The sequence below is a fragment of the Rousettus aegyptiacus genome, unplaced genomic scaffold, assembly GCF_014176215.1.
Source record: "Rousettus aegyptiacus isolate mRouAeg1 unplaced genomic scaffold, mRouAeg1.p scaffold_m13_p_11, whole genome shotgun sequence".
Classification (NCBI taxonomy): Eukaryota; Metazoa; Chordata; class Mammalia; order Chiroptera; family Pteropodidae; genus Rousettus; species Rousettus aegyptiacus.
This window is the reverse complement of record NW_023416286.1, coordinates 84266495-84282467: the sequence shown is the minus strand read 5'-3', so window position 1 is coordinate 84282467 and position 15973 is coordinate 84266495. Positions and strand designations below refer to the sequence as shown.

Sequence of the window (15973 nt, the reverse complement as noted above, 5' to 3'; positions counted from 1 at the left end):
CTTACTGGTTCTGCATATAATTTTACAAGAGTAATACATGCTACTTTTAGAAAACACAAAATCACTTAAAGAAGGCCATCAAATTATCCTTCTATAACCACTTAGAAAGCTACACTCGTATTATGCATGTTCTCTCACTCTTTTTTCACTTATAACTCATTTTGCTCTATTTATGTCAAATTATGCTCATATTCTGTTATAGTTTGTGGTAGTTACAAAAACTATAGAGAGCACCTCTAATATTTAATTTACTAAGTGAAAAACATGGTTTTGTCCCTAAACGATCAGAATGAAATCTCTGTAAGGGCAAAGATGCCATTGGTCTCCTTCACTGCTACCTCCCCATGCATAGGCTTTAAGTAAATAAATTTTTATTAAAATGACAACAGTCCCACTCAAGAACACATACAAAAGATAGAGCACGAAGTTAAGTTAGTTAAAAATTAGCGATTTTACAGAAGCAACCAATTGTGTTAGAGCTCGGAGAGTGGTTTCTGTTGACTCTGAAGAAGAGCTGGCTTAGGTTTAAACGACTCTGCCCTTGTCTTATCTGGGTAAAGAAGTAGCATTACCATTTTCTTACAATGTGCAGACTGAAAAGTAGCATGACTCTTTCCACTTTAAAAGAATCTATATCTCTTTAGAATTCAGTTCCTGAACCCAGAGAATCTGTGTATCTGCTGTTTTCTAACACTGGATTTCCAAGAGAAAAAAAAAAAAGTAAACAAACCTGATTTGCAGCATTTGCCAATCACTGTGGTACGAACACCTGAACACCCGTGCCACGGCCACCAACATGACGTGACTGCTGGATTGTGAAGAGATGTGCTTGATTGCCCTTCATGAGTGGGTAGGAACTGGTTCCATCATACCACTGGGTGAAGAAAAAAAAAGTCATTTTAATAATGAAAATATGGATTCACAGCGTCATACACAAGAGCATTGGATATCTCCATAGCATTCATTACAATTATAACTAATTATCTGTGTATAAATAACTCAATGTTTTATTCTCGGATAGATTATAAACTTCAAAGGCAGGGCTCATGACCGCTGATCTCACCTGCAGTGCCCCGCACAGTGACTGGCTCAGAGTGTGGGTTCAAGAAATCAGTGTTGAATGAATGACTCGTTTATTCATCTGGCCTCATAGTTTTTAAAACTTATTATTATTTGTTGAATCCTTTATTCAAATGAAATCTTTCATCAAAATGCAGTGTAAAAAGCACATAAAAGGAGTACTATTGTGCTCTAAGTGGGCTTGGGGGGCTAGACCGCAGCTGGCTGACCCTTCTCCTTGCCCCGACTCCCCCCACCCCACTGTGGTTCTTGAAGCACTAGTTCCCCTTAGAAAATCCTTTGAAAACCAATGAATCAGTCTAACCGCTTGGATTCTTATTTATAATGTTCACAGCAATTGATCACCTAATAGAGGCTTGAATACCTCCACTGCTGGGGAACTCACTCTTTCTGAGGCTGCCTATTTCCTTGTTGGACTGCCCCTAGGTTAAAATTCTTTATTATGCTCAGCCAAAATCTTCTTTTTAGTCTTTAAGACTAATCCCTGAGATTGACAATAGGTTTAAGTTTCCTTCTACATGAGATGATTTCAAATTTCCGAAGGTCAATATTATCGTCCCTTTATTTGGCCCTCCTTTCCGTTTATTTTTTTCTTCCTTGTTTTCCATATTGATTATATTTTGATTATATTAACATTATAACAGAATATATTGTAGTCAGTACAAGTATATTATTATTATTAAGTACAATGTAATACAATAGTGACACAACTTGCTTTTTTGAGACATTTAAAGTATAAAAACTATAAAACAATAATAAAAAAACATCTATATTCTTACTACTCAAGGAACAGTAACTAATATAGTCATACTTGTTTCTAATCTCTTTTAAAGAAATAAGCTTTACTGATAAAGTAAAAAATCCTTTACCCTCAGATCCATTCCCTTCTTCCCCACTCCACCCAGTATTCTGAGTTTGTTGTGCATCGCTCAAATCTGTTTTCAAACTGCTACATACATACATATGCATCTACACATCCAGAGATAAACACACCAGTGCTGTCCAGTAAGTCACTAGCCAGTATGGTTATTTAAATTTAAATTAATTGAAATAAAATTTAAAAAATCGGTTCCTCCATTGCACTAACCATGTTCCAAGTGCTCAGTAGCCAAATGCGCTTTGCAGCTACTTTATTAGACAGTGCAGATATAGAACATTTCCATCATGGCAGAGAGCTCTGTTAGATGTTTCAATGATGTAAGTATGTGCTTTTAAATTTTTATATACAGTAATATTCTGTGCATGTTTAAGACGTCTTATTTAAAATTCAGCATTATGTTGTTGACATCCACCCAACCAATACAGAGAGAGGTTTAGTGTATTCCTTTAAACTGGCATTGAACATTCTATTTTATGAATATAACTTTCTTTTTTTTACACCTATTTCTCCCCATTTGGATACTGGAGTTGTTTTTATTCTTCTATTTTAAATGTCAATGAACATCTTTCTCTAGAATAAGTTTCTAAAAATGAAAATGCTCTTAACACAAGCTATACACATTTTCACTATTGCTAGAAATTGCCAAAATATTCTCCATGGTAATCAACCTTATTCCCATGAATCGTGTATTAAAATAACAATTTTCCCATATTCTTGCCAACATTTGATATTGCCTACTAGTTTTTGCCATTGGGTTAGGTTAAAATGGAATTTATTGATATTTCATTGCTTTAATTTTGTGATTACTAATGAGATTAAACACTTTCACTTATTTATGGGCTACTTAGTTGTTTTTTTTTTTTGGTATATTTCCTATTCAAATACTTGCTCCATTTTTCTATAGGGATTTTGCCTTTGTCTTAATTATTTGTAGTAATACATCATATTAAAAATTGCTTTTATTCCCTTAATCCACATATATATCTAACCGATACATCAGTAGAGTGATCTGCTTTTATTTTTTTGGTAATATCTTCATGGTACCCATTATCTTATTTCCCCATTGATGAAATTTTGTTATCTTCAGGGTTTTGTTTTTACAAACAATACTGGGACCTTATTGACTACCACAACCATTAATCTTACTCACTTAATATTTCTGGATCTTCACTTCTGGCATCTGGTGATTGACTTCCTGTGCTGTCACATGTCTATTCCTGGGATAGCATTTAATTTCTGTTATGAGGTTCTCCAGAGCCTCCTTTCCATCTGCTGCTTTGATCAGCAATGTTTGAGATGGTTAATGCTTTGTCAGAGTCCTGGAATAAGGACGATCGGAATGATCAGAGCCCTTCCTCCTCACTCTCCATTCACATTGCACATATAAAAAAACCTTTTTTTTTTTTTTAATTGAAGGGCACTAATATTTTGTGGTTGTTTATTATCATAGCACAACTCAGTCTAGACCACACCCTATTTCTTTTACTTACTAGAAACTTTTTAGAGGACATTAGGCTCATCCGACATGACTTAGAATTACAGAATTCTAGGAGTCAAAAAATCGGAGTCGAAAAATCTTTAGAGGGTAGCTTATGTCATTTCCTCTTCCTAATTTATCTCCTAAACCATAAGTTCTAAAATCATGACTAATGGTTTAACAGCAAATTCTCTGGTCTTTAGTTTGTGGAACTCCACTTTTAATCTATCATTTGCCAGACATTTAGATTGTTTCCACTGTTAAGCTATTATGATTAGTGCCATGAATATCTATGTCATTTTCGTATGGACATGTTTCCATTTCTCTTGGGTATACACAGAGGAGACTTGCTGAGTCACATGGAAATTCTGTTTAACTTTTTGAGCAACTGCCAAATTGTTTTGCAAAGCGGTTGCACAATTTTACATTCCCACAAGTAATTATGAAGGTTCCAATTTCTCCACATCCTTACCAACACTTTACTGCCCATTTTTTAAAAACTATAACCATTTCTGTGGGTGTAAAGTATCTCATTGTGCTTTAGACTTGCATTGCTAGTGACTAATGATATTAAGCATCTTTTCATTTACCTATTGACCATTTGTATATCTTCTTTGGAGAGATATCTGTTGAAATGCTTTGCCTTTTTTTTAAACTGAATTGTCTCTTTATTAAATTGTAAGTTTTTTTATACATTCTCAATGAAAACCCCATTTCTCCCATTCTATAGGTTGTCTTTTTCACTATATTGATGGTGTCCTTGCACAAAAGTTTTACCTTTTGATAGTTCAATTTATCTAATTTTTCATTTTTTGATTGGGCTCAGACGTCGCATTTATTGCTTAACCCAATTTCATGAAGATTTACTTTCACATTTTCTTTTAAGAGTATTATATTTTTAGCTTACATTTAAATCTATAATCAATCTTGAATTTCTTTTCGTATGTGATGTAAAGGGGTCCAACTTTATTCTTTTGAATGTGGATATCCAGTTGCCCTACCACCACTTGTTGAAAAGACTCTTTTGCCTTTCTTAAAACCAGTAATTTTTTTTCTGTTTTCAGGGTTTAGCACATTTCCTGATGAGCTCAGCAGTTCTTCAGGGTTCCCTAGCATTGGCTCACTTAAGTCTTTCACAGGTTATCTTATTCTTTGGAATGTAAATGGATAAAGGTAAAAAAATTTAAGGTGCCTCAGAGGGGCGAGATACTCTTATTATCTCACCTTTTATTGTGATTTCTATTCCTATGTATCTATAGTCTTCTTTCTTCTTCGGTTTGAGAACCTTTCCTTTCACTGAATAGGGACAAGACAGAGATGCATAAGTCTTCATTTCTCTTCTGTTAATTTATACCATTGACACCCAATAAATTTAACTTTGCCTTTTTTGTCCTCTTGTACTTAACAAAGCTCTTTTGTCATCTTAAGATTTTCTTCCAACTTTCAGCTGATTGTAAGACTTTACATTTTTTGTAAATCAATGATATCTTATTAAAAATAGAAATCCATTATTCGACTAGTCAGCTGCTACCATTTTCCATGGCACCGACTTATCTATACAAAACATAATTCCAATATTTTGATGTGAAAATTATTTTTAACTTTTTAACATTCTGCTACATTTACCTTCTCTCATACATACATACGTGTTGTTATATATATGAATATGCATATACATAAAGTATATGTGTATGTGTGTGTGTATGTATTCCAAATCATTTGAAAATAAGTTACAGATACCACAATCCTTCAGTTGTAAATGCTTTGGCATAAAATTTCCAAGATTAAGGACAATACCACTGAATCTTTTTTCTTTCTTTTTTTAACATCTAGGATTGCATTGTGTTGTCATGTCTCTTGGGTCTCATCAATCTGTAATAATTCTCTTTTTTGAGAAAAATTACAATGGCTCATTTGAACAATCTAGGCCATGTTTCTTGTAGAATGTCACATTCTGGACTTATCTGCCTTTTTCTTCATTAAACTTGTTCTTATATCCCTTATAAACCTTAATTTGCACTACGTCTAGATCGGGGCTTCTCAACCTTGACACTATTGATATTTTTGGCTAGATAATTCTTTGTTGTGAAGAGGTTGGCCTGTGCGCTGCAGGATGTTTAGCTGCATCCCTGGCCTCTTCCCCTTAAATGCGGTAACAACCCTCTTCATGCTGTCCCTTTCCCCCAAGTTATGCCAAATAAAAATGTCTCCAGACGTTGTCAAAGTGCTCAGGGCAGATAGGAGGTTAGTAGTGGGGTGGGGATCCACCCTTTGGTTGGGAGCCACTGTCAAGAAGTTTGATTAAAACCAAGTTAAACAATTTCGGCAAGAATAGTTCTTAAATGGTGTTGTATATATCTGACTGCATGACATCAGTAAGCATATAACACCAGACTGTCCCATTATTAACAATTCTAGCTTTGGTCACTCTTTTAAGGCAGTGATTTTTTTTTTTTTGGAAGGTAAAGGTGGTTTTCTCTTTTGCAGAAGTGATGGCTTGATACTTTGAGACCATAAGATCCTGTACGCCTACAATCTTTCACTCAGTGGTTTCTAGCATCTTCTGATGAACTTTGCCTGAATCAATTACAATCGATTTGGAAAACGGTCATTTTCTAATTCTTTGTTCTATACTTAATCTCTAGTATTCCTCTGAAAGTTTTCATCTTCCTTCTTTTATTTTTAGTGGCACTCTGAGCTCATGCATTTCCTTTACCTAATTTTTTATTCAATTAGTTATAGTAATTATTCTTTTTGATACTGATATAGTCTCAAATTTCTCCAGTGGAAACCCACTCCTTAAAGCATATATTAAAGTAAGAGAATTTAGTGTTTTGTGGAGCATTAAAATTATTGTAAGCACCATGCAACGGTAATTTCTTATATTATGCTACATATGAGAACAAAAGTGTATGGGCTTCACATTTAACCAGTTAAGAATTCTGATTGGGACAATCTATCATTTTTACAGTGTACGTTACATTATTTGCAAAATGTAAATAATTGATGAGACGATTCTATTCAACCACCAAGAAAAATTACTAGCAATTTAATTTTGAGTAATCTATTTACTTCAAAATGGTAAATCTTTTCTCTACTCCTGGATATGATGACTGGTACCTATAAACGAATATACTTGCAGCATATATATGGCCTAAACATTGTATACTACAGCAAATTGTAGGGCACAGAATGGAGTTACTTCTGATTCTAAAACTGCTTGGTAACCAATTACAACAGCATTAGAACTCAGCAAAGCATCGCAACTTTATCCCTTTTGGGACGCCCAAACGGAATATCCCAGTTAAAATGAGAAAAATCTGTATTATGCAATTTTAGCTCCGATCCAGGCACTCATCCCCTTCCTTCTGTAACAGTCAAATCCTTCCCCAGCCCCAGGAGTGGCTCTGCCCAGTTCCGCAGTCTGCTCTGTGTTTATGCTGATGGCTTCAAATAAAGCAACCGCGGCGACGGGATTTCAGTTAACAGTCTCACCCAGGGACTCAGCAGTTGGGCCGAGAACCACTTTAAAAAATCCTTTTTCCTGGCCCGGTCCAGGTCGAAGACCGTGGAAGGTGAAGCAAACTTTTAGGGAGCGTCTCTCCGGCGCGCGTCCCTCCTGATTGGCTAGCGTGGGTCCCGCCGCCCAATCACGCTAGAGCGTCCTCCGCGCCGCGCCGCCGCCGCGCATGCCCACTCGGGGACGCGGCCCTGCGCCTCAGCCCTGGAAATCTAAGGGCACCGGCCAGGGGGCGCTAGGAGCCAGACCTGGGTGTGCCCGTACCAACGTCACAGGGCCGCGCTGGGACGTGGACGGGCCCAGTGGGAGAGCGACAAGAAAAACAAGCACTGACACAACTGCCCGATTTCCCCACGTCCCCCACGTGCAGCTTTCCTTGGGTTGCCCATTCACTTTCCTTGTGATGCCCGACCTGGATAATTTGATTTGCCAGTGGGGGAACCTGTGTGCTTCGCGTCCAGGCGGTTAGAAAGGCGGGTCGATTGGAGCGAGTGTTTATAAGAAAGTAAACTTTTTTCCTATGTAGAGTGGGCTCGGGTACACCTCTCCTTTGTGTTATGCACAAAGCGCTGCCTCCGACCGGCCCGTCCGTCCCAGCACTAGCGTTACCCTGCCCTCCCCGGGCCGCCCGTCTGCCCGCCGCTTCCTGCCCGACGAAGTACCCCCCACGACTAGTTCCCGAGGTGTGCAACTCAGGGAGAGTGACCCGCCACCAGGAGCAACCGGCCGTCGGTGCAGAGGAGCAGCGTCGCGGTCCTCGCCGGCACGGCGGCCTGCTCCCGCCAGGCCGCCCCGGCGCGCCGCGGCCACCCAGCCGCACGGCGGGCCGGCCCCTGCGGCCGCTCGGAAAACGCGGCGAGCGGACCCGCGCGCGGGAGCGCCGCGCGCACTGAGCATGCCCAGTTGCAGAGCCGACCAGAGGAGTTTTTTTTTCTTTTCTTTTTTTTCTTTTTCTTTTCTTTCTTCTTCTTCTTGTTCTTCTTCTTCTTCTTCTTTTTTTTTTTTTGGTCTCCAGTAGGAGGCCGCCCCCTCACCCCCACCCCCGCCCCCACCCCAGCCCCCCACCACCCCCGGCCTGAGCAGCTACCATGGCCGAGGTTCCCGGCGCGGCGTTGTCCCAGGCGGGTTGGTAAGTGGTGAGTCCCGCCGGCCGCGGGCGCGGACCGGGGCCCCGAGGAGGGTTGGGGTTGGGGGCGGTGGGGTGCGTGCGGGGTAGGCGGAGGCCGCCGCCCGCCCCCGGCCTCTCCCCGGGCCCTCCAGGCCGGCTCCGCCCCCGGCGCCACGCGGAGCTGACCGGGTCCCCCGGCTCCTCTCCCGGCGGCGGCGCGGCCTGGGCCCCAGGTGGCGGGCGGCGGGCCGGGGGAGCCCGGGGGCCGCGGGCAGGGCGGGCAGGGCGGCGGGCGGCCCGGGCCCGAGCCGATCAGCCCGCGAGGATCTGCCGCTCCAGCGGGGGTGTCGCCGCCGCGGGACCCGGGGAGGCGCAGGCTGGAGGAGGAGGAGGAGGAGCGCGGCCGGCGCCCGCGGGCCCGCAGGAGGCCGAGGGCGGACGCGGCCACGGCCCCCGCTGCCGCCCGGGCCCCTTTCTCCGTCTTCTCCAGCGCGGTGCCCACGGGTGTGAAGCCGGGCTCCGCGGCACCCACACAACTTCCCAAGCCGAGAATGACCGCGTTGACAACTCGTGTGGGTGCTCTGTACAACTTTTCTTGAAGGGATGGCTGTGTCCTGGTTTTTAAAAGACTTTTCGTGTCAAGATTCTTAGCACCTGAAAGCAATGGAAAATTATGCGAAATTAAGCAGTTTCTGTAACTGCGGCCATTACAGTTGTAAGCATCCAGTTTAATTCCGTAACGCTTTTCCGGGCCTGCAGAGGCAAAGTCAGAGAGATGAGAGGTGGGCAGGAGGATGAAAGAGGTTTGCCCTTGCTCTCAACAGGGTCACTATCTTAGTGAAAAGAGGAAAGAGGGAGACATTGGAACAAACACACACATGGGAAATAGTGGTAAACTGAACCTAGGAGCAGGCAGGTGTGCTATGGAATAGGAGGGGAGGGAGAGTTCATTTCCTAGGGTAGGACACTTTAAAAAAGATGGGAGAGAAGACTTTCTGTACACGTAGCCGCTGGAGACGGGGCACAGAGTAGGAAAGTGTTTATTGGTTTGCAGAACTGACACTAGATCATATGCTTGGTGGAAGTGGAAGGGTGTCCCATGAGGATTAAGACCAGAAAGGTTGGAGCCAGATCGTGGAGGCTCTACAAGTGCCTAAAACATGTGGATTTGATGCTGTAAATAAAGTGTTGGATTAGAGTGATATAATAACACCTGTGTTGCGAAGAGGCTGCTCCTGACTGTACAGGCACCTGTACAGGTGGAGATTGAGACACAGAACTGTTATGTAACTTTCCAAAAATGACATAGCCAGAAAGTGATGGCAGGGGGGCCGTTTCTAAATCTGGTGCTTTTAACTATTTTGTTTTTTTGTTCTTAAAGTTTTTGTGTAGAACACCATAACAAACTATAGAGTTTAAAAGTCATCTTATTCAGATTCGTTTTGTACTTTTAACTGGAATGTCTGCCTTCATTCTTTAGCTCACAGGGTTGTCTTGACTAACCTTGGATCGCTCTTCAATTTGAATTGTTCCTCATTCTTCGTTAGATTGAACCCTAGTTCTTCAGACTAGTTTTACGATTTCATTACAGATGTAGGATTTTACTGCTTTCCAACATGACCTCACCTTTTTCAAAAAGGCTAGTCTCATTATTTTGGTTCCAAACACATACTAAATTGTTCTTTGAACTCTGAGTTCCTTAATGGTGGGGAACTTCATCTTTCTACATTGTTGTAGGTTTTTAGTAAAGACTGATACAATTGACCTTAGGTTGCCCCTGTCAGTCAGAATTCCCCAACCAGGGTCTCTAACCAGGCTTAGGTAGGGCTCCTCTCTTCTTTGTTATTTTGTTACAAATCCCCAGGAATGTTATGTTGTAGCATGGGCCACTTCATATTGCAAATTATCTGTTTTTATGTTTCTTCCACCACACTGTGTTGCTTTTGTTTGGCTTTGATTCATAAAGGCAGGAGTAATCTGTGGGGCTGATAAGACTATCCTTCTTAAATTGGAGAGTGTCATGTAATTTCTGATGGGTCTTGAACAGACTAACTAGACTTGTGCTTAAGAAGGCAAGCGGCTCTTCTAGGCTTTCAGGTGGCCTGTATTGTAGTAGATCTTATATTTAAATAGAGACGTACTATGTTAAAATACAGAATCTCAAAGATTTAGGCAGAGAAGAGCACTGGAAGAAGAATTTCTGACCATTGAGTGCCTTTGACCAACTCATTCCAACTCATTACACATCCCGAGTTTCCCCTAACTCTTGGAATTCTCTTTTATTGTCACTGATGAAACTATTTCTTTTTTTCTACTCTGTCTATTCACTTAATTACTTGCAAGACATAAAAAGATGCTAAAGCACCTAAACAATTATTAAATCTGATCTATCAGTTTCACCTAAAGTTGTAGTTTAAGAAATATTTAGTATGAAAGTTTATGTTTCTGAAAATGTGATCTTTAGAGGGTACAGATGGTCTTCATACAATGATTTATTATCCTAGTTTGTTATTTTTGACTGAATTTTTTTCTTAAGTCTTTATTAGAACCTGCACAAAATCAATATTTTAAAATACAACTCCAACAGTAGCTACCTTGAGAGATTTAAAAATATACTATATGTATGTAAATATGTATGTATATTTTAGGTGTGTGTGTGTGTGTGTGTATGTGTGTGTAAATATAATTCTTTGGTGGCCAGCAGCACAGAAAGCATTAGCTTTAGCTAATTTGAACTTAAAAGTTTCAGGCACTTCTACAGTATAGTGGTTATGTTTAAATAATGCAGTAAATGGTACATTGGTTCTTTGTAGTGCTTAATTATATGCATGGGGTAACTTCACTGAGCAGACTTGACTCTAGCTTTGTCTTGATAACAGATTTATTTCACTCTTTGCCTTTTTTGTGTTTTCTCTTTGGAGCTTTCTCTTAAGGGGGAATTGTGTATTTCTACTAAGCTTTTGAATTTTTAAAAATGTCAACCTTTGAAATTTTTTAAAAACAGAAATTGTTAAAGGAGAAAAATTCAACCAAGTAAGTTTAAAGATCTAATTGGTTTTATTGAACGATTCATGATTGGGCAGCATCCCATCTAGGAAATTGATAGGTGCTCTGAGGAGGGAGAGGCTGAAACTGCAGTCAGCTTAGGTAGTAAGTCGTGGTGGGGCTTACCACAGTGACTCCGTTTGTTTTTTTGTTGTTTTCGTTTGTTTATTTTTAACACAAGATATTAAGAGACCATAATCAGCCGTGTTCATATTGTTGAAAAGACATTTTCCATAGAATTAATGATTGCATAGCTTTAACTTTCTCAGTGCACAGATGAGGAAACTGAAGCACAGAGAGTATCAACAATTTGCTGTTGCAAGTGGCAAAACCAAGAATAGAACCCAAATACTGGACTAAAGATTCAGTACTCATTTTCACCAGGTTGTGGTGACCACTTCTTCTTCTTTTTTTTTAAATTTATTATTATTTATGCCTATGGAACCTGGTCTTCCTAGGTGATCTCTCATCCAAGTACTAACCAGGCCCAACCCTGCTTAGCTTCTGAGATCAGACTTTGGGCTTGTTCAGAGTGGCATGGCCATAGACCATGGACCATGGCTCTGCTGGGGGACGAACCCAGGGCCTTTTGCATGTAAAGCAGACATGCTAACTGCTACACTATGGAACCACGTCCAGACCACTTCTAATTTAAATTGTTGATCAAAAGTAACATATTTTAAAATTGAAAATTGAATTAAAGCATTTTGTAATTTATAAATTCACTTTTTTATTTGGGAAAGACGAGGTGCTTATTTTGTGGAGTGATGGTATTGCAATCAGGGAGACCTTTGCCTTTTAATGGCTCACCTAATTGCTGTTTATGCTTCTCTGAACATCTGGTTAATTCTGTATTTTTTAAGTCTAAGAGTATGTGCAAAGGTAAAGCACTATGTTGTGTATCTTTGCCTTGTCCTGCAGTTTTGAGTTGAAGACACCATAAGGCAGCCTTAGAAATAGTGTGTTTTCATTTTATTCTGAAAGAACATATTTTCTTGGAAACCCCAGGTTGCTAACATCCAAGGTTTAACCAGTTTGTACACAGGGGTTTTTGTTTACGTTTTTGGTAGAGTGGGCGAGGTTGGAGGGGAAACAGGATGGACGCAAAGGTCTCCTTGTCCCCTTTGAATTTCACCTCTTTTGGGGTGGTCTCTCTTTGACTGCTGGTGCTGCCACTATAATGATATCCTCTGGCCCGAGTGTATACCAAACTTCATTCTCTTTGTTTCACCTTTAAACAACTAAAAATGGCTATTCCCAAAATTAACTACTGGGGAAGAAAAACCATAGGTTAAATAGAGAAAATAAAAAGCACAGTGGTGGTATGAATGATAACGTGATTATTGCTCTCTTGTCTCGAGAGGCCTACCTGAGTATTCTTCACTTTGCCTTGAGATAGCTTGCCTAAAGAGGTGGAACAACTTCAAGGCATTTCGCTGGAATTTTTAATCCTTGGCTTTTGAGCTGTCCGCACATGGAGAGCTACTTTTTACATCCCATCACCTAGACGCTTCTTCTCAAGCACATTAATGATCAAGACCAAAAAAAAAATAAGATTCCTGTTTTGCATCCCACCCTTGTGCCTTTCTTGTTCGTTTAGTTTCAGTTTTCTGAGAGAGACACCTGTTCCCCCAGGAGATTTCTAGTGAATGATCTCAATCTTCAAATAAGAAACAACCTTTGCAGCATCATTAATATAACAACTATGCCTTCACATAATACACTGTTGATAACGATCATACAAAAAGAGTTTATGCAAAGGGTATCAAATTTTGCTTCCTCATTTTATCTCAGTATAACTCTTAAGCATAGATATATTCATAAAGAATATTGGTAGTTCTTTATAAGGTTATATATTAACTACAAGATTTTTTATTATCTAGAATTATAAAATACTTTATTATTACCACTTTGATATAAATGTACCCTTGGTACACTCTTTTGGAAAAGATCAGAATGGTTAAAATACTTTTAGATGAAACAGTAATAGAGCATGCTGAAGAACACTCGAAGAAACCAATGGCTTTATACTTGATTTTTAGGGGAACTTCTTGGAGACAGCCTTCTATTTTGAAATATTTCCAATTTCTTTAATAAGCATATGTAACTATCTCTTTGGTTTATATTGTTTGTGAAATTATAATGTTCAAAGATAATAAGGCTTCTTGACTTTCTGTCTCAAAATACATATTGCCTGGCTGCTTCTATTGATATTGTAAACTGCTAAAAATGACTGGCTATTCTCTTAAACTGTGCAAGTTTTCAGATTTTAAGGTGTGTTTTGCAGTAATTTTTTTTAGCGAATAACCTATAAATCTGGTTTCAACTGCCTGTAAACTTGACTGCTTCAAGCATAAAGGGCGTATAAAAAGAAACTTGCCACCTCAGCAAGTTGAAAATTATTTTCTCCTCTCACAGCAGCATTTGCTAAATCAAGTAAAAATTGCATGGTAACATTTGAAGAATCATAAAAATATAACTACACTACTTTTTTGGCCTTTGTTTTCTTTTGACAGAATATTGGCATTTTGACTTATGTTACAGTTAAGTCCCATCTATCTGGAAATTCTGACTTCTTGAAAAATACAGGATTTGGAAGTAGGTAAAGAATGCTTTACCTCCAGATAATTTTTAGAAGGAGAAGAATGCATTTCCAGCAATACAAAATTTTCATGTAAAAATTGAGAAACATTTGTGAAGTTATAGAGTGACAAAAGCAGAGAAGAGGAGGTAAGAAATATGCAGTGATAATGGAAAGGATGAAGAGTGTCAAAGCAGAGGTACCGATCCTGGAAAAGAAGCACATTGGTGATGTAGGGAACGAGGAAACACTGCATCACCCTGCAGGGCGGGGCAGGGCGTAGATGTGCCTTGGTACTATAAGCCTGTAACACCCACTAGATGGGTGTGAGTGTGTGCGCATGTGAGCGCTCACACCTATTTCAGTTTTACAGCCTCTATGGTAGAGACGAATAGCTACCCTCATCCTTCATCTCGTTGGGTATGTCATTGCTACCCAACAAAAACCTCTCGTTGTGGCAGGCACTTTCTTTAGTGCCACTGAAGGTATGATAGTCTTCATGACAGTAGTCAGTCATAATGCAGAGAAATATGTAACCCTATACAATGATGTCTGTACTGAAATACACATAGTAAGTATATATGCCTATTATACACAAGGCACTGTGTTATTGGGATGATGTACAAGACAGGCAGGGTTTGAACCTGTCATATAGTAAGTAGTATTTTACTTACAGGGTGTTGTTTTAGCAGTTAATTTAGACTTAGGAAGTCTGGAAGTTTTTCCAGAACTGATGATGCATAAGCAGAGTATGTTGTCTATGCCATCTCATAATATGGTGTCTGATCTTTGTCTAGGAAAAAAAAAAACAAGGCAGATTCATTGATGCACTCATTCAACAAATAATTCTTGAACATCTGGTTATGGCAGGCACTTTCTTTATCACAATCAGATGTAATCTTATGGGGAGAAAGCCAGTAGCTACATTTCCAAACCCATTGCATCTGTAAAATATACAAGAGAGGAGAAGGGACATTTTTCCATAAGAGTTTGTAAAAAGGGAAATTTGGTGTCTTCGTGGTGGTCAGATAATCCTTCCCTGAGATCTGGAGTCTGAGTGGGAATTAACTAACCTACGTAAGGGGAAAGCAGAATATGAAAGGCTACGACAGTAGGGAGGGTGGTGGGTACAGACATCAGAAGGGCCAGGATGGGAGGAGGGCAAGACGGAAACACAGTGTAGGGAGATGGAGCTGGGAGACACTCAGGTGCTAGATTGTGTAGCTCGGGCCATGAGGAGCACAGTGACTTTTTGTTTTTATTGTGGAGGCAATAGAAATCAGTTACGTTTTATCAGGGCGGGAGGGTTGAAGTAGGGCTGACATAGTTATGTTTTGAAGTGTCCTTGCATTGAAGAAAATGGATTAGCGCTGGGAGGAGCGGATGGATGGAGGGGTGGTGACGGTCGCGATGGAGAGCAGTAGACTGAGTAGAGATACTTAGGTAAAATGGGCAGAGCTTTTTGATGGATTGGATATGAGAGTGAGAGAAGGAAGTGTCAAGCGGTTGGTTCCTAGGTTTTGGCTTGTGTACTTGCATTGATTATAAAGGGACTCTTAGAAGAGGGCCACATTTCTCAGAGGCAGATCATGAACTTGAGAATGAGATGCCTTGTAGTCATGTAAAATAAGATTCCAGTGAGGCATTAGGAAATACTAATCTTGCACTCAGAAAAGAAGACTGGATTAGAGATATACATTCGGAGTCGTTTGAGCATGGCTGACGATCGAAGCAGCGCATGGACGAGATCAGCTAAGGCCATACTGTCCAGTTTGGTAGACATCAGCCCCGTGTGGCTACCGAACACTTGACATGTACCTAGGGCAAAATCAGATGTGCCGTCAACATAGAATACACACCGAGTTTGGGAGACTTAGTACAAAAAGGAAGTGGAAGTATCTCTCATTAATTTTTATATTCTTTACATATTGAAATGTTTTCACTATATTTTATTAAATACATCATTGAATTAATTTCATCTGTTTCTCTTTTAAAATATGGCTACTAGAAAACTTTAAATTACACATGTAGCTTGCATTATATTTCTATTAGGCAGCACTGCTGTATGATCTAAAGACCAAGCTTTGAGTAAGAAGAGACTAGTTTCAAGTACTGAGAAATTTTAATGGAGAGTTAGTCTTTAAGGAGCTGCCAGAGAGGGGAAAAAGCATGGGAATGCATTATGAAAATCATCAATTTTTCTAAAAAAAAGAAAGTGTACATATTTTTAAGAGTTCTGTGACAAAATTATTTGATTAGGTTAGTAGAGATTCAGAACAGTT

General features: G+C 39.9%; 1 protein-coding gene and 1 long non-coding RNA gene across 3 annotated transcripts in view; one reads left to right on the top strand and one right to left on the bottom strand.

The window, feature by feature from the left end:
• The window catches only part of LOC107514616, a 120888-nt gene extending 112730 nt beyond the window's left edge, over nt 1–8158 (bottom strand). Inside the window, exons 1-4 of the long non-coding RNA XR_004953409.1 lie at nt 8045–8158; nt 4662–4733; nt 3111–3279; nt 731–874 (exon numbers count right to left, since the gene is read on the bottom strand). This is a non-coding gene — a long non-coding RNA (uncharacterized LOC107514616). The remainder of the gene's footprint in view (nt 1–730; nt 875–3110; nt 3280–4661; nt 4734–8044) is intronic.
• TDRD3 (tudor domain containing 3) overlaps nt 7964–15973 on the top strand; it is a 133994-nt gene continuing 125984 nt past the window's right edge. Inside the window, exon 1 of one of the 2 annotated variants that reach the window (XM_036228906.1) lies at nt 7964–8086. In XM_036228906.1, the coding sequence (XP_036084799.1) occupies nt 8046–8086 (41 nt within the window). In that variant the 5' untranslated portion in view covers nt 7964–8045. Of the gene's footprint in view, nt 8087–8483; nt 8781–15973 lie in introns of those variants that run through there. The other variant, XM_036228907.1, reaches the window with a different exon arrangement.